This window comes from Pan paniscus, chromosome 19, assembly GCF_029289425.2.
Source record: "Pan paniscus chromosome 19, NHGRI_mPanPan1-v2.0_pri, whole genome shotgun sequence".
Lineage (NCBI taxonomy): Eukaryota > Metazoa > Chordata > Mammalia > Primates > Hominidae > Pan > Pan paniscus.
Genome location: NC_073268.2, coordinates 53,268,693 through 53,289,471, shown reverse-complemented (window position 1 = coordinate 53,289,471; position 20,779 = coordinate 53,268,693). Strand labels below are relative to the sequence as shown.

General features: G+C 47.1%; 1 protein-coding gene across 1 annotated transcript; it reads left to right on the top strand.

The window, feature by feature from the left end:
* The first annotated feature begins 11,216 nt into the window (after positions 1 to 11,216).
* Positions 11,217 to 20,444, top strand: LOC134729429 (C-C motif chemokine 3-like). The gene is made up of 4 exons (XM_063598611.1): positions 11,217 to 11,286; positions 18,200 to 18,411; positions 19,074 to 19,213; positions 19,631 to 20,444. Exons 1-4 carry the CDS (start codon positions 11,217 to 11,219, stop codon positions 19,719 to 19,721), a joined length of 513 nt encoding a protein of 170 aa, XP_063454681.1. The 3' UTR covers positions 19,722 to 20,444.
* The last annotated feature ends 335 nt before the right edge of the window (positions 20,445 to 20,779 follow it).

Genomic DNA, 20,779 nt, shown 5'->3' with positions numbered 1-20,779 from the left:
ATAAGTAGACCTAGTAAGGCCTGGGAATAGGGGAGGCAAGGAACGGCTGTACTTTGCGGGAATTAATTATTTCACATACATACAGGACAGTGCCAGGCACGATACTGTGGAATAGTCATATGTTACCTCCTAAGGGGGAATGCTGCCGCCAAGGGCATTATAAAGGAGTAAACTATCAAAATACTTATCTCATTGTGCTGTAATAATTTGTTTATGTTTATTTATTATCTGATCTTCCTTGTGAGTATCTAGAGATAGTGACTTAAATATTATTCATCTTTGTATCTGCAATACCTATTGAGTGTGTGGCTTATAAATGGCTCAATAAATATGGGTTGATTGAAGATATGAAAGTGTAATTTTCTTCCATTGTATACCTTTGGGGCCAGAGAAATAACCAGAAAAAATTTTTGGCACAGAGACCCATGAATTTGGAATAGGCAAAACAACTATGATGAGCTGTTTAATCAAAGGGGCTATGAGATTTTAATCAGATATGGAGACAAAGGAGAAATTGGTAAACTGGAAGTAAGGGAGAAGTTCACCATCTTGATGAGGGTGAAATGACAGAGATAGAAGGATTGGAAGGAGGTTTTAGTCAGAGAAGAGGTTTTCCAAGAGGAAACAGTCACTGAGTTCCTACTCTGTGTCAGCACTGTGTTGGATTTCTCACTGACACCTTAGTACATAAATAAGTGGATAAACGAGAAAATTGGCACACATTGTTATAATTTATCCTCATAATGGCTCCATGGAGATGAAATGAGGCTCATAGTGGTTAAGTAACTTATTTCACATTCATCCATCAGACCCGATATAGGCCACTTAGTTGCAGCCAAGTGAAAGACTGGGCCCTCCCAAAGAAAGCTAGTGGGCCAGAGGGATATGCCAGGCTGCGTTTCAGACTCTTCATGGGGAGGATAGAGAAATTCCCTAAGGAAGAAGCTTTAAATCACAGTTATCAGGAGGGTATGGCAAACTGCAATGGGACTGGGCAGCTAGAGTTTCTAGGCGGAGTTGATAACTTGCAATATATGCAGGTTCAAATCCTGCATTTGTCATTTCCCAGCAAGTCACTTCAACTCTCTAAATCTCAGTTTTTAATCTGTAAAATCGTAAACTGAACCTTACAGGTTGCCATGAGGGTTATATGTGACAATAGATATAAGGAACCTTTGCAAACTAGAGTGTGTTATGCAAATGTTAGGTGTCATTATCATCTCCTATTTCTTTTTCCATTAAGACAATTCTAGGGACTCTTTCTATCCTGTGCAAGATGGGATCCATTTCGGCAAACTGCATGTAAACCCTTTAATATGATGTGCAGAGATATATTTATTTTCTTGAAAAAAATAGAAATGCCTTAAAATTGGCATTTGTCCTAAAATGTTAGGTCACACTGCATGCACCAGAGCTGTCTTCCTGTAGTAGGAACATCTTCAGGGGTTTTTCCAGCAAGGCAGGTTTACTAAGAACAGAGTATTCTGATTCCCAGTATGACCTTTGGGGTCAAGACACTTTCTGGGAGGAGAAGACGGAAGGAGTGAATAAGCAGCCCTGTCGTGTGTTCTCCAAAGTAATAAGCAACCTTCAGCCATCATTGCTGGAAAGTTGCTGCTCTCCATTTCTACCATAAGGCAGTTCGTTGGAGAATAAGATCAAGCCACTATTTATCTGGAGAGTACTTGGAATTTCCAGGTATTTAAACCACTTGCTCTGTATGTCTTGAACACCTACTATGTAGCTAGCTTTGTGCCAGTTGTGAATAACTGCTCTATACCCCTGATGAATGCACAGGAAAGGCAGAAAACCCTGTCATCAGACTCTCAGAGCAAAATGGATCCCACAAGCAGGGCAGCTGGAGTCCTGAGAAGGCAGCCATTATTGGGACTTGATATGATCTGCAGGGCAAAGCCTTAGTGAAGATAGAGATAGGAATAAATTTGACTAGGTTTCTCATATCTCTGTGGAAATTTTAATTTTTTTGCTTTTACCCAGCTTTCTATAGGAGTATGCATGCACATGCATGTGCACACTCACACATGCACAACACACATCCTGGATCATACAAATACCTTTCTTGAATACTCGGTATGTGCCAGGCACTGAACTAGGCATTGAGGGCACAATGATGGCCAAAGCTATGCCTCATTTGGCTCTCCACATCAGGCTCTTAAAATAGCTGGACCTCAAGTACTTTTAATCTTCAGTCTTCACAACTCGCTTCTTATTCTTGGCCCCAGCCTCCTTAGGGCTTCATTTTCTGGTTTTTCTTTTTCCCCATCACTTCTTTTTACCATTTTCCCCCACCACTTGCTTGTCCTCTTTATTTTCAGCCAATTGACAAATAAATGCAAATATCTACAGCTCAACCCTAAAGACATCCCTGAGTCGCCCCTTGCAGTTACTCCAGACTGCGTTCTACCCTAGAGCCCTCTTTCGCTGCCTTAGCCCTGCAGCAGGCAGAAAGCAGCACTGCTGGTTTTCTTCTCTGTCTTCATCATTGTTACATCAAACGTTCCCAAGTGTCTAAAGTCCCTTTTCCCTCCTCCTCCACTCCTCTGCCATGTTTATTAGTTCTTCATCTCTTCATCAAAAATCTCTTTAGCCTCCATGTCTTATTTTTCAGTGGCAATGAGCTTTCAGGCCATCTCATTCTTTTTCTCTGGGTTTTTGTCTAGTTCTCTGATTTCTAGTCTTTTCTCAGCTAGATATAAAACATGATCTAACTCTGGACAGCTAAAAAATATATATAGTGCCTATTTTGCTGCCTGGATTTCATCAGATTACATGTTTATATGTGCCTTAGAGTGCCTTCAGAGAATCAGGTCCATTCTTAATTGTATGCGCTAATTGAGGTTATCATTGGTACTAATAAGCTCAGAATGATGTCCTTTTGGCTTAGAGATGTATTTAAGAATTTGTTTTACAGCCACCTCTGTTCCTAATTCTGTTTTTCCTGGGCTGATATTAGGATGAGTTTGCATTTCCCAAGCACACAAGCATTGTTGGCAAAGGGAGGAGGGAGCCTGGTGGTTGAGAGTGGAGGCGCCTGGATGCAGCCTCTGCATTGAAGGAGGGGCAAACTCGGACTCTAAATGACCACAGATAATTCAGAAAATAAAGGATCCACAGACTGATAATCAAGTGGCGAATGTGCTTTAAACACTGCGGCAGGCTTCAAGCTATGATGAAGTGTTTTTTGGAGCTGCTCTTGTTGCAGCTGTGAGGTTGCTTTTCATAACAGAGCAGAGCAGTACTGGGGACACTAACTAGGCTGCAGAGGCCAGACTTTGAGGGGCCACTAGCAGGTCTAATGTCTAGTGTCTGAAGGGTGGGGCAAGCCCAGGCCATCAGAAAAAGCTGATTGAGACTCAGAGGCCCAAAGGGTAGAGGGGTTCTCACAGTCAGGGAATTTTGGAAAATTAACTTATTCACTGTAGTCTCTACTAGGAACTGGAAGGTTCAGAGATCTAGGTCCAGCCTTATCCATATGGACTAAGATTTGGAGTAGGGCTTTAGGACCAGAGGAATATCCAATGTTAAGAAGGACATGAAGACAGACAGATAGACACTCTGTTGTACTTCCTGAGTTAACATAGAGAAGTTGGAGAAAGTGGGAAGGAGGATAGGGATTAGGGAAGTGCTGTAACTCAGAGGTTATACAAAAACTTTGTGTTTAGCCCTAGCGCTGCCAATGAATTGCTAGTGAAGCTATTTTAGGTCCCACCAAGTGGTAGGGCTAAGGATGCAGATACTACTGATATTTCATCAAATTAAAGATGCACGCTTCTCTTTTCTTTGAAGACAAAATTGGCCTTGAAATCAATGACATTTTACAATGGCTCTCGTCATTTTTCATTTTTGGTGTTTTTGAAATTTGTATGCAACTTCTACTTGATGCCATTTTAGACTTGAAATGTACTATATACCTTGCCACAATTGGCTCATGATAAGGACAGGGCTGAGCTTGCAGTGACTCTAGCTGTGAAGGGTTGAGCTAATGAGGGTTGCTGTTCCTTTAGAATTTTGACAGCCACATCCCACTGTTGGCTCAAACAGGGGCACTGTCAAAACGAACCACAAATCTATACAGATCTTACAGGATCACAGGCTGATATAAGACACAGTTCTTCATTCTGCATTGCACCACTGGTCCTTGGGACCCAGGGGGAATCCTTCACATACATTACTGTTAAATTTAACCTTGTTTCATTTAACTCATCATCCCATTCATTCACTCAGCAAACATTTAATGGGCCAGGTTTTGAGCTGGGTATTGGAATACAAAGATAGCCCATCACCTCCATGTACTATAGGGGAAAAGGTAATCAAAAGACTGATAGATAAATACTAAATTAGAAGTGTGCTTAGAGTTATGTGGAAGCACACAAAAGGAATACTCAGTCTAAACTAAAGTTTGGGAAGGATGAGACTAGAGTGATAGATTCACTTAGCCTCTTACTAGCTTTGTGATCCCTTTATGCCTCACCCTCTTTATGGCTAAAATGGGGATAATAATAGCACCTACCCATGGAATTGTAGGGATAAAATGAGTTAATTCATGTGGATCTTTTAGAACACATTTTGGAGTACAGTAAGGGCTGTATAAGTGTTAAATAAATCAAGGAAGGCACTTCAGCAGCTTGATCTTGAGCATTTGAGCAATTTCATAAAATATTAGTTGCTTAAAAAGAGCAGGACAAAACCTGTCACACAGAGTAGGGATAGAAAGAACATGGTACATTTTGAAATCTACCAGTTTAGTAGGACAGCATATGAACTGTGTATTGACAATACACAGCATCCCCAGATGGGCAGACCCCCGATGAAGCCTGCTTATTGGATCCTGACATCAGGGATAGCTGGTGAGCCCCTGTGCCCAACTGGGACCGGACTGACTTGGCATATGTACCTCTGGTTTTCCATCATCTTCCAACCCTGCTTGGCTTTGATCTTTGATGACTTCAGAGTTGGGGAGACAGACCTCTTTCCTCTCTCTGGCCGGGGGTGATCTCACACCCTGCATGATCTTGACTATAATAAAGCTTTCCTACTGCAAATCAGACTCAGACTTTGACTCATTTGTTCTTTGGGATTAAGAAGGGATAGGGTGGGCAGGACACAGTAGCTCATGTTTGTAATCCTAGCACTTTGGGAGGCTGAGACAGGAGGATCATTTGAGGCCAGGAGTTCAAGACTAGCCTGAGCAACATAGTGAGACCTGTCTTTACAGAAAACTAAAAAAAAAAAAAAAAAAAAAATTAGACAGGCATGGTTACGGGCACCTGTGGTCCCAGCTACTCAGGAGAATGAGATGGGAGGATTGCTTGGGCCCAGGAGTTGGAGGCTTCAGTGAGCTATGATCGCATCATTGCATTGTCCATCCTTGGTGACAGAATAAAGGGATAATCAATCTGTTATAAAGAGTGTGGGTTCACTTTTCTATTGGTTAACTTTTGCTTGTAACAAAGGAACCCACATTTAATGGCTGAAAATAACAACCATTCATTTAGCTTACAGTTTTGCAGTTTAGACTGGGAAGCTCTGTTTCACTTTATGCATCTGTGGTTCGCTGCAAGTCGGCCAGGTGGCTCTTCCTCTGGTAGTTGGCTGGATGCTGGTTGGGGTGACGAGGATGAATGGCGTCTGTGACTCCCACCCTCCAGCCAACTAGCTTGAGCAAGTGTTCCAAGGTCATGAGCAGAAACATGCAAGGCCTCTTGAGGTTTAGGCTCAGAGAAGTCACTTTGGCTGTATTATATTGGCCAAGCAAGTCACAACCTAGCCCAGATTCAAGAGCAGGGGAAATAGACTTCTCTTGAGGGGAGGAACTGCAAAGTCATATGGCAATGGGCATGGATACAGGGAGGGCAATAACTGAAGCAATTTTTTGCAAGCAATCTACCATAGTCTATTGGCATGTCGTGTGTTAGCTATGGAGGAAAACAAGACAAAAATGATGTGGTCTTTGCTTGCAAGATTTCAAGTAAAAAATATAGGCATAAATAAAATCCTTCAAGGCAAAGTAAGGGACATTCCACAAGATATCAGCTAACGATATTCTCTAAAGATTCTGATAGTCAAAAATCCTTTTTATCGCTAGGGGCAAATAGCACCCCCTGCCTTCCCCAGCCTCCAGACCTCCGACTCTCTCCCAGTGTGACGCCTCCAACACTGAACTGCTCCCTGAATTCCCTGCATTGTCTCACCTGGCCAGGCCATTTCCCACAGCTTTCCCTGTGCCAGAAGCACCCACCACCGGAGCTGTTTTCTTCCCATTCCTCATTCTTCAAGTCTCAGCTTTTTAGAAAAACACTTTCTCCTTCCCTCCACCCATACCTGGCCAGGTATGGTGGCTCGTACCTGTAAACTCAGCACTTTGGGAGGCCGAGGCAGGCAGATTGCTTAAGCCCAGGAGTTCAAGACCAGCCTGGGCAACATAGCAAGAACACGTCTCTAAAAAAAAAAATTGGCCCAGGCGTGGTAGTGCATGTCTGTAGTCCTAGCTACCGAGGAGGCTGAGGTGGGAAGATCACCTGAGCCCAGGAGTTTGAGGCTGCAATGAGCTAGGATTGTGCCACTGCACTCTACCCTGGGTGACAGACCAAGACCCCGTCTCAACAAACAAACAAACAAACAAACAGAAAAAACCCAAAAAACAAAACAAAAAGCTCCTCCCAGCCCACACCTGCTGAGTGGTTGTCCCCTGCGGTGATGACTGACACATGCCATTTAACCTTCACGTTGCTGGTAATAGCTATTGATTTTATGGAGTGCCAGATACTGTGCTTTATATCTGATTTTTCATTTATTCCCCCGCAAGCCCTCTGAGGTTGGTGCTATTAGCCTCATTTCAGAAGTGGGGACACTGAGGCTCTGACAGGTGAGGTAACGGCCATTGCATGACATGGCTTTAAAATAAAATGGTGGCTCTGTGAATCAAACCCAGGCCACCCTGGCTCCAAGGCCCGGGCCCTAAACCACATGCCACACTGGTGTGATTATGGTCCATGTTTTATAGGGGAGGAAACTGGAGCTTACGGAGGGGAATACCTAGGCCTGGCTAATGAGTGGCTCTCACCCCAAGGCGTGGCTCTTTGCAAAGGCCAGGCCTGTCACTGCCTTGCTACATGGTCACTTAATCTTACCTGCTACATTATACTGCTGGGCCTCTGTTTTGTAGCTATTTGTGTAGATCTTTCCCTCCCCCACTCTCCCCTCTCCCATCTGCTGGGAGCTTGCTGGGGGCTGGGCCTGAGTCTCTTTCGTCTCTGAATTCTGCATGTGGCATAGGGCCTGGCTCAGAGCCCATGCACAGCACAAGAGTGAATGAGGGAATGAATAGTGTTTCCTGGGCATGGCTTTGGGCAAAGCAAGAAACTGCTTAGAGCTCCAGCAGCCCCGGGTCTATGTCCCCTCCTCCGACCCTGGCCTGCCTCCTGCCTTTGTCAGGAGCCTACAGTGTTTACCTCTTTCTCTTCCCCAAGTTCAGGTCATCCCCTGGGGACAGACATTCTGGGTCCAGGGCACCTGCCTGCTGGTTTCTGCTGAGCAGGACACCAGCTGTGGGACTTTAGGCAGGCTGAGGCCCCACTCTGTCTCAGTTTTCTGACCTATACAAACTTCTGGAGGTAGGCTAAAGCACGTGTTTGGGCTTTAAAAGAGGGAGAATCTTTGCTGAAGAAAATCTCACAGAAAGCTGAGTATATAAAACCAGTGTGAGTGCATGTGTGTGTATGTGTGAGTAGGTGTGAATACTGTGTGAGGTGTGTGTGAGCGCATGTGTGAGCATGTGTATGCATGTGTGTGTATGTGTGAGTAGGTGTGAATACTGTGAGGTGTGTGTGTGAGTGCATGTGTGAGCATGTGTATGCATGTGTATGTGTGAGTAGGCGTGAATACCATGTGAGGTGTGTAAGTGTGTGTCAGTGTGGGTGGTCACAGCGGATCCACTCAGCTCCCACCTCTCTGCTTAGGGCTCAGCAGGAGAGGATTGAAAATCTCTGGGCTAGAAGATTTCTATGCTTCCATCCTACAAGCGTAGGAGTTTTGTCTAAATCATCTTGCTGGGCTTTTAGATGCTTATTCTGTTTCTTTTTCTTTTTTTTCTTTTTTTTTTTTTTTTTTGAGACAGAGTCTTCCTCTGTTGCCCAGGCTGGAGTGCAGTGGCTCAATCTCAGCTTACTGCAACCTCTGCTTCCCAGGCTCAAGCAATTCTTCCTGCCTCAGCCTCCCTAGTAGCTGGGATTACAGGTGCCTACCACCACACCCAGCTAATTTTTGTAGTTTTAGTAGAGATGGGGTTTCACCATGTTGGTCAGGCTGGTCTTAAACTCCCGACCTCAGGTGATCCACCTGCCTTGGCCTCCCAAAGTGCTGGGATTACAGGCACGAGCCACCGTGCACAGCCAAGAAGATGCTTACTATGTTTCTTAGCAGTCAAGGTAAGGATAAGGATGAGGTAACATGGACATGGCAGGAATGGGAAACCTGGGGTTCCTGAAGCCTCCTCTCTTCTCCCCATGCTCCAGCTCTTTCTTCTGAAGCCTCAGACACGGATCTCCCTGTTGGGAAGTGTCTGTTTGGTTTCTGTGTGCCAGGTCCTCATTGTATGTTTACCAAGAGAGGACAGATATCTCTGGTGGATCTTCCCATCCCCACAGGCTCCAGCCCTAATCCCAGGCAAGGACTTTGGAGGAAGCACTTTCCTCTCCAACTGCAGCACATTCCACTGGAGGGGGAAGGGTCTTGGCAGGACTGAGCCAGGGGAGGGCAGAAGATGCTTCCTGGCACTGTGGTTCCTTGGTGCATCCCCCGTGCCTCCCTGGTGCTGGCACGGCTGGTAGGTCTTGGGCTGGTGCTTGGGCAGCCTGCTGAGGGCTGATGCTGGCACTGGGTAGTTCCTGCCTGGAATGGACGTGAGATACCTAAGGGAGCCGGTGAGGCTTTGTCTTCTGTTAATACTCTGTGTGTGTGTCTTTGCGGTGGGGTGGTGTTCCTTTTCAACTGACTTCAAAAAGCCCTTCAGATACCAGGCCCCTGTCATGGGATCAGGCATCAGCTACTCTTCCTTGGGGCAAAGGGGATCTCCCCTGTTCTCCCTCATCTCCCCTGTTCTCCCTCATCTCCCCCTGAGTCCCCAGGCCTGGGCATTCCTGGTGTTCCCAGCTCCTGGCAGCCCATCTCACTATGCGATTCTCTGTGGTTTCTGCCTGATGAATGTTTATCCTGCAGCCGATTGGAGCCGGGATGAGCAGGGCCTCAGCATCCTGTCTCCAGAGCAGCTCTGAAGCTCCTTCCAGCTGCTGTTAGGAATGCCCCTTCTCCCCCAACCCCCTGCTCACCTGGTCCAGAAACTCACTAACCTGACCACCCCTCCCCCAAGTCTGCAAAGCCCCGCTTGCCAGCCTAAAGCCAGTGGAGCTTGGCATGAGTCAGAATTGAAAATAGTAAGCATCCCCTCAACCCATGATAGAGGTAAGACATGCTCACCGCTGCTTTTTTGAAAATGTGGAAAACACAGATCTTCATTAGAAATCATCTGTCTCTTGGCTGGGCGTGGTGGCTCACGCCTGTAATCCCAGCAGTTTGGAAGGCTGAGGTGAGTGGATCACTTGAGGCCAGGAGTTTGCAACCAGCCTGGCCAACATGGTGGAAACCCTGTCTACTAAAAATACAAAAATTAGCCAGGTGTGGTGGCAGGTACCTGTAATTCCAGCTATTCAGGGGGCTGAGGCAGGAGAATCACTTGAACCCAAGAGGCAGAAGTTGCAGTGAGCCAAGATTGCGCCACTGCCTTCCAGCTCGGGTGACGGAGTAAGACTCTGTCTCAAAAAAAAAAAAGAAAAGAAAAAAGAAAGTCACCTCTTTCATACCAACCCCTAACTGCGGGCTCCGTCTGTGAAGGCAGGGCCCAGGTGGACACAGCCCTTGTCTTTCCGCTCCCTCAGCGGTCATCAGCGCTGGCAGAGATCGGGGTACAGTCATTGCTTGGTTAGTAGAACCTAATTCTGCCAGGACGCCTTCCAACACAGATCTAGGAGGGCCCCGGGTGTGATTCCTGTCCTTCTGGAGGCGGATTAGATAAACCACCGTCCCAGACCAGCTTCCTGACTGCAGTGCAAATGCGAGGCTCACACCTCAACCAAGAGCCGTGCAAGATTCTCTCCTTCCCTTGTCCTCCCCATGAATCGTCAGCCTGACCTGCTGGCTCTGCCCTCGAGATATCCCTTGCACCAGGCCACTGTTCCTGAAGTCCTCTGATGTCTCCCCAGAACAAGCCCCCAGTGTCTCTCACCTGGATTCTGTTAGAGCCTCTTATGAGATCTCCAGCTCCCTGGGCCCCACGGTCTATTCCACAGGGAGCAGCTGGGGCGGGGAGGGCGTCCCAGTGCTCCTCTGCTCAAAGCACCGTTACTCTCAGGATAAAAGCCAGCGCCTCCATTAGACCGCAGACACCGAGTGCTCTGTCCTGGCCTCCCCTGGGCTCATCTCCTGCACACCCTCATTCTGGCTCACCCCTCTTAACCACTGGGCCTGCTTGGTGTTCCCTGAACAGACCAAGCTCCCTCTTCCTTAGGGATTTTGCCTCTGCTGTGCCCTTGGCCTGGAATAATCTTCCCTGGGGGTCTGAGGGCTCCTTTGCCTCATTCCGGTCTCTGTTCATGCGTCACCTCCTCAGAGAAGCCTTCCCTGACCACCCCTCAATGGTCTTCCCTGCTGACCCCCTCCCTGGCTTTGTTACTCTGCCCCCTACCCCCAATGAAAGCCCCAGGAGGGCAGGCAGCTTTTGACTGCCCTGCTCTTGAAGCCCAGAGTCTAGAAGGTGCCTGGCACACAGAAGGTGGACCATAATTGGTGTTAAATGAAAAAAAATAAATAAAAGGGCTTCGGGAGAAGGCTCTGTTCTGGCAAATAATCATTAAATGTTTACTAGTGCTGGAGTCAGCCCTGGGGCTAGATATAGAAGCTCGAAGTCTAGATGGAGAGACAGAGCTGTGGTGTGTGCTGGGCAAGTGGGTGGGGTGGGAATTCTGACCCAGCCTGAGCGGGTCAGGGTGGACATATCAGGGAGAAGACACCCACACCAGTGGAACTGAGAAGAGCTGGCATGGCTGCCTCCAGGTAAAGGGAGGGGGCAGGTAGGCAAGGAGGATACTGTGGCCAACGCCAGGTGGAGGTGGCCTCCAGCGCACAGTGGGTGTTCAGTGAAAATGCTCACAGTGTCCAAGACCCCTGCATCCGAGGAGGACAATTTGAGTTTCTGGACGGGAACCTTCCCAGGTGAGGGGGAGTACAGACCTGAAGCTTCCCCTCAGGAGTCATGGGATCAGATGGGTTTTGAAAGGCAAGATTTTGCCTGTGGAGGGGTCTTGCTCATCTGGGACTGCCCAGAATCTGTTCTTGAGGGAGGCAGCATCGCCCCCTCAGCCCACCAGGATCCTGATGGGAGGGAAGTTTGTCGGCCAGAAGGGAGCAGAGAAGCACCCAGGTGCCCTTGCCTGGGTGCTGGGAATCTGGGCAGGCACCCGGACATTTTCTTTCTCTCTGTCCTGTGTCTGGCACTCTCCCTGCCCCAGTCCAGATGGAATGGGCCACAGCTTGAAGTGGGGCAGAGGCATCAAATAAGACCCAAATTGAGTAGGGCAGGACAAAAGCTGAGAGAGACACCCCAACTAAGATCAGTGGTGGAGCGGGGGCCTCCCTGTGTGGAGTGAGCCTGAGCCTGCTCACGTACTCCCCTCCAGGCAGAGGGAGTGAGGAGGAGGCCAGGCCCCTGTCTTCCCAGGCTGTGAAATGTGGCACCTGGGGGAAGCTGGCCCCTGGACCAGGGTGCAGGAACTCAGCTCTTCCTCCCCACCCACACTATCTGCCCTGGTTCTTGTCAGGCCCGTTTTTCCTCCCCTGAGGACTTGGAGAGGAACACCAGGTGCCATCCTCACCTAGCTTACTTGCCCTGCCCTCCCCCTTTCCTGGGTTTCCACTTCTCAGGAAGCCACTGAGATGGGCTACAGCAGAAATAGCCAGACCTGGGCTGTGGGGAGGCTCAAGTCCCGAGTGCATCAGCCTCCTGACCCGAGTGCGGCTTTGGGCTGCTCATGACATGGCCGGCGCTGCCCTGTCCTGGTGCTGGGCTCTTCAAGATGGTGAATAGGATTCTTCCCCATCTGGGTGACAGCAAGGCTCCCCAAGAGATGGCATGGGTCCCAGGGCTGGGGGACGGTGGTGGCAGGGGTCTTGCTTAGCTGAGACTGTCCAGGACTCGGCCAGCATCTCTGGCACACAGCAGTGCTTTGTGCAGGGCCCCTCTCTTTCATCACTCCCATTTGTCATCAGGTCATAACAGCAGGTCTTGTTTCTGTCCTTTACTCTCTAGCCCACCACTACGGCTAGGATCAGACCCTCTCATCTCTAGCAGGGACTATTTTAAAACACCCTAAACTGGGTTCTTTATCCCTGGTCATCCCTGCTTCCCTTGACACATCAACCCGTTCGCCACACAAAACCCACATCCCATCCCTGATGAAAATGACTTTCCATTGTCTTGCTTACAGCTCCCCGACAGCTGACCTTGTCCTCAGCACCCCCCTCCCCTCCCCTCCTGCCATGGCCCAACCATATTGAATTGCCAGTAGTCTCCCAAGCTGGGCCCGGTTGCTCATCTTTTCCAGGCCCCCATTCTTTTGACTCTTCTGCCTAAGAAACGCCTACTGGTTTGTCAGCTTCTTGCTCAAAGGTCATGCCTCTGTAATTAAATAGCTCTCAATGCCCCCAGCCAGACATAATTCCCATTGTCTACATACTTCATCACATTGGTTGGTTTGAGGCATACCTCAATACTGGGTCAATAGCTCTAGCCTGATGGCCCACATGGTGGCTCCCACTCCAGCACCCCTAAAGCTCCTCCAGTTATTTCAGCAAGTCCCCAGGGGAATGCCTCACATGTGCCCACAAGGTGGCTGCTGGCTTGCATGGAGTACCCTCTGCTCTGCCACCAGCTGTAGCCCCACTGGCCCACGCCACCACCTGGGAGAGCCTTGTTGCCTATTGTGAGAACACTCAGTGGGGCCAACTTCAGATGCTTCCAGACCATGGATCCTTGGAGAGCCAGAATGGGAGGGGCTTTCCTCAGGTGTAAGTCATCGGCTGCAAGGAGTGCTCCCTGTACTCAGACTCTTCCAAAGTTCTTCTTGTCCCTTTTGCCTTCTTGTTTCATAAAGAAGTAAAACTAGCCTGGCGGACCCAGGGGTGGGGGCAGGAGCATAGAAACCCTTTCGAGGGTCTCTCTTCTCCTCACATCTAGTTCTCCCTCTTCCAAAACTTCCTCTCTCATTTCTCAATTCAAGGCTAGGGTTGGTGTGGATGAGCGGAGACAGTGATGTCAGTGGTGAGTGTAGGGAGGGGAAGAGGGTATTGACTATATGAAATTTGGCTAGTTCTAAATGTCCATGGTTTAGTGTTACTTAAGAAATTATTTATTTTAATTAACAAGAAATACATAAATACATTCTTATAAAACTTAAAACCATAGAGATTAAGCTTAGGTTCCGGTTGGCTACCATCCTTCAATCAGATTCCTTCCTTACCTATGCAAATATTCATACATATTCATATGGGCCTTAGCAATAAGTCATCTTTTGAGTGTATGTTGACAAGAATTTATCATATTAAGTGTGTTGCTCTCCAACTGGATTTACTGTACCCAACAAGTAGTGTTTTTTTTTTTTTTCTTTTGAGATGGAGTTTCACTCTTGTCATCCAGGCTGGAGTGTAATGGCTCGATCTCAGCTCACTGCAACCTCTGCCTCCCAGGTTCAAGCAATTCTCCTGCCTCAGCCTCCCGAGTAGCTGAGATTACAGGCACCTGCCGCCATGCCTGGCTAATTTTTGTATTTTTAGTAGAGACGGGGTTTCACCATGTTGGCTAGGCTGGTCTCGAATTCCTGACCCCAGGTGATCCACCCACCTTGGCCTCCCAAAGTGCTAGGATTACAGGCGTGAGCCACCATGCCCGGCCCAATAACTAGTTCTTTAGGGTTTTCAGTGTCACTATTCATTGTCATTACTCATTCCATTTAATTTCTAGTCCTCCACAGCAGGATGTTACATAGTTACTGAACGCCTCCCCGCCATTAATGATTGTTTGTGTCTTTGCACTATAGCAAACAATGCTGCATAGGGCATCCTTTTATCTGTCTTCCTCAATACATGGGCCAGGGTTTCTTTCAGGTGAACATGAAGAGTGGAACTGATAGCTCGTGAAGTGCGTGAATGTTAAAAAAAATGATGACATTGTCAAATTGCCCTGCAAAGTGGTTACTACAACCAACCTCCCACCAATGTGTTTGAGGAGGTTCATTTACTTATAGCTTCCCTACACTTGAGATCATCAAACTTTGTGAGCGGGCCAGTCTAATCAGGAAAAGTAAATCTCCTGTCTTCTCCTGAATTGGGGAGAGGTGGCCCCCTGGCTGCCTTAGTTGGGTAGGGGTCTGGGAGGGGGCCTGGTGTTGTTGATAGAAACTTCCAGCCAGCTCTGCTTACGATCCCTCTTCCACTTTTCCTCTCCAAGTCTGTGGTGCCCCAGTTTCTGAGCTTCTTTAGAGTATGTTGAGAATGTGCTTACTTCTCATGGGCTTCCTGCTCTCTCCTCTGTTGACCCCTTCCTAATCCCCCAAACCCTGGGTCTCAGCTTTCTCTCATCTTCTGTGTTACCATTTTTGAGCTTTAAATCTTTTGTTGACATTTCTTATCTTTGGCCCTCCCTCCTTCCTTTCCTCCTTCCCTTCCTCCCTCCCTTCCTTCCTTCCTCCCTCCCTTCCAGCTGGGTCTCACTCTGTCACCCAGGCTGGAGTGCAGTGACACAATCTTGGCTCACTACAGCCTCCACTTCCAAAGCTCAAGTGATCCTCTCACCTCAACCTCCTGTGTAGCTGGTACTACAGGTGCACACAACCATGCCCAGCTAATTGTTTGCATTTTTGGTAGAGACGGGAGTTTGCCATGTTCCCTAGGCCAGCCTCAAACTCCTGAGCTCAAACAGTCTGCCCGCCTCGGCCTTCCAAAGTGCTGGGATTACAGTCTCACTATGTCACCCAGGCATCTTTTTTGCAATTATAAAAGTGGCAATGCTCTACATTGTACAGACTGTACAAAAACATGACCTTAGACAAATAAATTCCTAAAAGTAGGGTTGTGAGGTCAAAAATAGATATTGTCAAACTGCTCTCCAAAGAGTTCAGGACAACTTTTGCCAACAAGTGTGAATTAAATTTCTTGTTTACACTCGTGCCAAGACTGGGTATTGTTAATCATTCAACTTAGTCACTTTTATAGAAAAAGTGATACTGTATTATTGTTTTAATTTGCATTTCATAGGATAGAAATAAGGTTTCCAATAGTTTTTCACATTCTTTGCCCATTTTTCTGTAGGCTTTTTAACCTTTTGATTTGCAAGGGTTCTTGGTATATTAGATGTCGTATATAGGTATTGCAAACACTCTTCATTTAAATTTTTTATTTTACTTTCTTTTTCTAGAGACAAGGTCTTGCTCTGTCACCTAGGCTGGAGTTCAGTGGCATGACCAGAGCTCACTGCAGCCTGGACCTCCAGGCTGAAACAATTCTCCCTCCTCTGCCTCTTGAGTAGCTGGGACTACAAGCACACACTGCCACACCTGGCTAATTTTTGCATTTTTTGTAGAGCTGGGGTCTCGCTATGTTGCCTAAGCTGTTCTCAAACTCCTAGGCTCAAGTGATCCTCTCACCTCGGCCTCCTAAAGTGCTGAGATTACAGGCGTGAGCTACTGTGCCTAGCTGGAAATATTCCTTATTGGCTGCTTTTTCTTTACTTGTCTTATTTTTTCAAGTATAAATATAGACAGGCTCTATGTTGCTCAGGCTGAAGTGCAGTGGCTACTTACAAGCGTAACCATGATTCACTGCAGCCTTGAACTCCTGGTTTCAAGTTATTGTTCTCCAGCATCAAGTGTGTCAACTCTAACCCCATTGGGGGGATTTCAAGGCCTGTACTGTTTTGGTCCCAATTTAGCTTTATCATCCATATTTGCCCCCACCGCTCTGCAGTTCCACTGAAGCACCCCCCCTTTCCTCTGAGCCCACAATGTCACACCCAGGACTCTGCCTCAGCTGGGCCTCCACTGCCCACCCCTCTATAGATGCCTAAATCCCGGGCAGTTATGCAGACACAATTAAGTTCCATCCATTCTATGAAGCGTTCCCCAACCCTCTGGTGGAAGGTCACTTCTTCCCCTCGTGGGGTTCTCAGCTTTCATTTCTTTTTCTACTAAGAGTCTTAGCACTTTCTGCTAAACGCTACAATTACCTGTTCACATACTCTACCTGCCCCCATACTCTACCTGCCCCCACGAGACCAGGGGCATCTCAGAAACAAAGATCATTAAAACCAACTAAATCTATTTCTCATTATAAAATGAGGTATGCTGATTGATTGTAAAAGAATAAAATAATAAAGTATGGAACATTTTTAAAAAGCATATAGATCTGGCAGAGAAGATAGAGACCCTTCCACACCACTGAAATTATGTATTGAAAAGAACAAGGAAAAAACTGCTTCAGTTGGCATGATTTATGTAAGTATAGTATAGTATCCTTAAAATGGTTCAAAGAAATGGAAAATCAAGACTTCATTTTGGCAAAGGCCATTGAACAGAAACTTTAGCATATTTATCAATAATTTCTTTCAGTTAAATAACTGACAACAACACACTTTTCAACCAGTGATGTTGTAAATTAAATTTTAAAAATTAAATTAAAACAAAATTAGTTCATAAATTTGTGGGCTGACCAAGAAGGTAATAAAATCTCACTAAATAAAATGAGAAAAATTCAGAAAAAGAAAAAAAATAATAAAATAAATCACCCATGGACCTATTACACACATATAAGCACTATTCATTCTTTAAAGCATATATTTCCAAGCATTTTTATTTTTTCCATGCCTAAGGTTGGCATGGAATATATATATATATATATTTGTACAATTCTTCAACTTTTGTAGAATTTGTATAATGTTGTATCTTGCTTTTTTAACCACTGATGTTATAAGCATATTTATGCCACTTCATTCATTTTGGGACTTAATAATACATGATCTAGTGGATATATCGTAATTTATCATTCCTTGATAGAGAAAAATTTAGCTTTGCTTATTTTAGAGTTATAAATGATGCTGGGTCAGGTATCTTTATGTTTGAAGATGGCTCCATATTTGGGTTGTTTCCACAGAACTCTTTCCTAGAAATGTTTTTTCTAGGTTAATGGCTACAAATATTTCTAGGCACCTGACATACTGACGCCCACCTCTAAAGTATTTTTATGATCCACAACTAGCATTTAACACACTGCCCTACTCACTCCATGACTAATAAATAGACAAATGACTGAAACATGACCTCATGCTTTCTATTCCTCCAGCTTTCATTGAGTTCCTTTCCTCTGGGAGGATTGGGTGTTGTCCAGCCCTCCACAGCATCAGCCCATCGACCCTATCCCTGTGGTTAGAGCGGCTGAGGAAGCCGAATTGCAGCTCTGTGGAAAGGAACGGGGCTGGAGAGTTCATGCATAGACCAGTTTTTTATTTTATTTTTTATTTGTTTATTTTATTTTATTTTTTGGTGGGGGGACGGAGTTTCACTCTTGTTGCCCAGTTTGGAGTGCAATGGCATGATCTCAGCTCACCACAACCTCTGTCTCCTGGGTTCAAGCAATTCTCCTGCCTCAGCCTCCCGAGTAGCTGGGATTACAGGCATGTGCCACCATGCCTGGATAATTTTGTATTTTTAGTAGAGACGGGGTTTCTCCATCTTGGTCAGGTTGGTCTTGAACTCCTGACCTCAGATGATCCACCGCCTCGGCCTCCCAAAGTGCTGGGATTACAAGCATGAACCATCCTGCCCCGGCTGCACAGACCAGTTCTTATGAGAAGGGATCAGCTAAGAATAGCCTTGGGTCGACACACACACCTCTTCACACTCACAAGAGAAACCATTTCCCCATGAAGCTAGAGATGAAACCATCTCCCCACGAAGCTAGAATAGCTCAGAGATGCTATTCTTGGATATCCTGAGCCCCTGTGGTCACCAGGGACCCTGAGTTGTACAACACTCAGCATGACAGCATCACTATGCTTAACAATTTCCCTCCTCACCCCCAGATTCCATTTCCCCATCTGCCAGGGCTGCCTATAAAGAGGAGAGATGGCTTCAGACTTCAGAAGGACACAGGCAGCAGAGAGTGGTCAGTCCCTTCTTGGCTCTGCTGACACTCGAGCCCAGATTCCATCACCTGCTCAGAATCATTCAGGTCTCCACTGCTGCCCTTGCTGTCTTCCTCTGCACTGTCCCTCTCTGCAACCAGGTCTTCTCTGTACCACTTGAATCTGAGTTGTCATTGTGGGTATCACCACTCTCTGGCCATGGTTAGACCACATCAGTCTTTTCTTGTGGCCTGGGAACCCCCAAGAGAAAAAAGAGAACTTCTTAAAGGGCTGCCAAACATCTTGGTCTTTCTCTTCAAGACTTTTATTTTTATCTCTAGAAGGGGTCTTAGCCCTCCTAGTCTCCAGGTATGAGAAGCTAGGTAGGGGCAGGGGAGTTACAGTCCCTTGTACAGATAGAAAAACAGGGTTCAAAACAACTCAGTTTGCAAGAGGCAGAATCCAGGGCTGGTTACTTCCCAGCGGGATCTGTTGTTCACTCTCCAGCTCACCCTAGGTCTGTCCCTTGGATGTCTTATGAGAGATGTCCAAGGCTTCTCTTGGGCTGGGGTATGACTTCTTGAACCAGACAAAATTCCCTGAAGAGAGCTGAGATAAGAGAACAGTCCGTTCAGGTATCTGGATCACACAGAGAAACAGAGAACCCACTATGTAGAGTCAAGGAGAAAGAAGGATATAGACAGAAACAAAGAGACATTTCTCGGCAAAAAAGCCCAAATGCCTTCCAGTTACTTGGTCTGAGCAAGCCTGCCTTCCTCACCTGCTTGGGGATCAGAAGCTGCCTGGCCTTTTCTTCTGAGCTGTGACTCAGGCTCATTGTCTTCCTTTCTCCACAGTTGCTGCCGACACGCCGACCGCCTGCTGCTTCAGCTACATCTCCCGGCAGATTCCACAGAATTTCATAGCTGACTACTTTGAGACCAGCAGCCAGTGCTCCAAGCCCAGTGTCATGTAAGTGCCAGTCTTCCTGCCCACCTCTAGGGAGGTAGGGAGGGTCAGGGTGGGGGCAGAGACAGGCCAGAAGGCCATCCTGGAAAGGCTCAGTCTTCCAGAGCCTATCGGGGATACAGGACCCAGGGCTCCGAGGTGTCACCTGACGTGGGGCTGGAGTGGGGCAAGTGTTACAGAGTCAGGAAGGGCTGCCCCAGCCCAGAGGAAAGGGACAGGAAGAAAGAGGCAGCAGGACCCTCTGAGGGCCACCCCGCCGAGTCCCTGAGAGAAGCTCTCTAGATGGAGATAGGCAGGGGGCCCCTGAGAGATGAGCAGGCCCTGAGCTGCCCAGGACAGAGTGGGATAGTGGGGCCACGGTGGGCCCAGGATTCCCCTGCTAGATTCCCCAGTGCTTAACCCTTCCTCCCTTCTCCACAGCTTCCTAACCAAGAGAGGCCGGCAGGTCTGTGCTGACCCCAGTGAGGAGTGGGTCCAGAAATATGTCAGCGACCTGGAGCTGAGTGCCTGAGGGGTCCAGAAGCTTCGAGGCCCAGTGACCTCGGTGGGCCCAGTGGGGAGTAGGAGCCTGAGCCTTGGGAACATCCCCGTGACCTCCACAGCTACCTCTTCTATGGACTGGTTGTTGCCAAGCAGCCACACTGTGGGACTCTCCTTAACTTAAATTTTACTTTATTTATACTATTTAGTTTTTGTAATTTATTTTCGATTTCACAGTGTGTTTGTGATTGTTTGCTCTGAGAGTTCCCCCTTTCCCCTCCCCCTTCCCTCACACTGTGTCTGGTGACAACCGAGTGGCCGTCATCGGCCTGCTGTAGGCAGTCATGGTACCAAAGCCACCAGACTGACAAATGTGTATCGGATGCTTTGGTTCAGGGCTGTGGTCAGCCTGGGGAAATAATAAAGATGCTCTTTTAAAAGGTAAACCAGTATTGAGTTTGGTTTTGTTTTTCTGGCAAATCAAAATCACTAGTTAAGAGGAATCACAGGCAAAGATTAGGAAGAGGTGAAATGGAGGGAAATTGGGGGAGATGGGGAGGACTACCACAGAGTTAACCACTTTACAACAGAGACACAGTTCTGGAACACTGAAACTATGAATATGTTAGAACTCAAATCATAATATGCATGCTCTAGGATAATTCACTACTCGAATGGACACCATTAAGCAGAGTATTCTGTAGTGCATATTCATGATGAATCAAGCTGTTAATAGCAATTACTTACATTGTTGAGGCTTACTCCTACTGAGTGCTTTTTATACATTGTTTGTTTAATCTGGTTTGTTTATTGTTACCAATGCAATAGTACAGCAAATACCCTGAGCCCTGTGGCTACCAAGAACCCCTTGCATGTGCAATTCAACAAGACACCACGGTGCTTAAAAACCATCCTCTCTCATCAGCCGCCATTTCCATCTTCCCATGACTCAGGGCTTACCTCTTAAGAGAAGGGGACACAGCTTGGATCCCAGAAGGGGGCTGGCGACTGAGTGCCCAAGCCCTGTCCTCTTCTACTCACACCCCCAAATCCCCAACTTCCGGCCAGTTCTTCTCATCCTCAAATCAT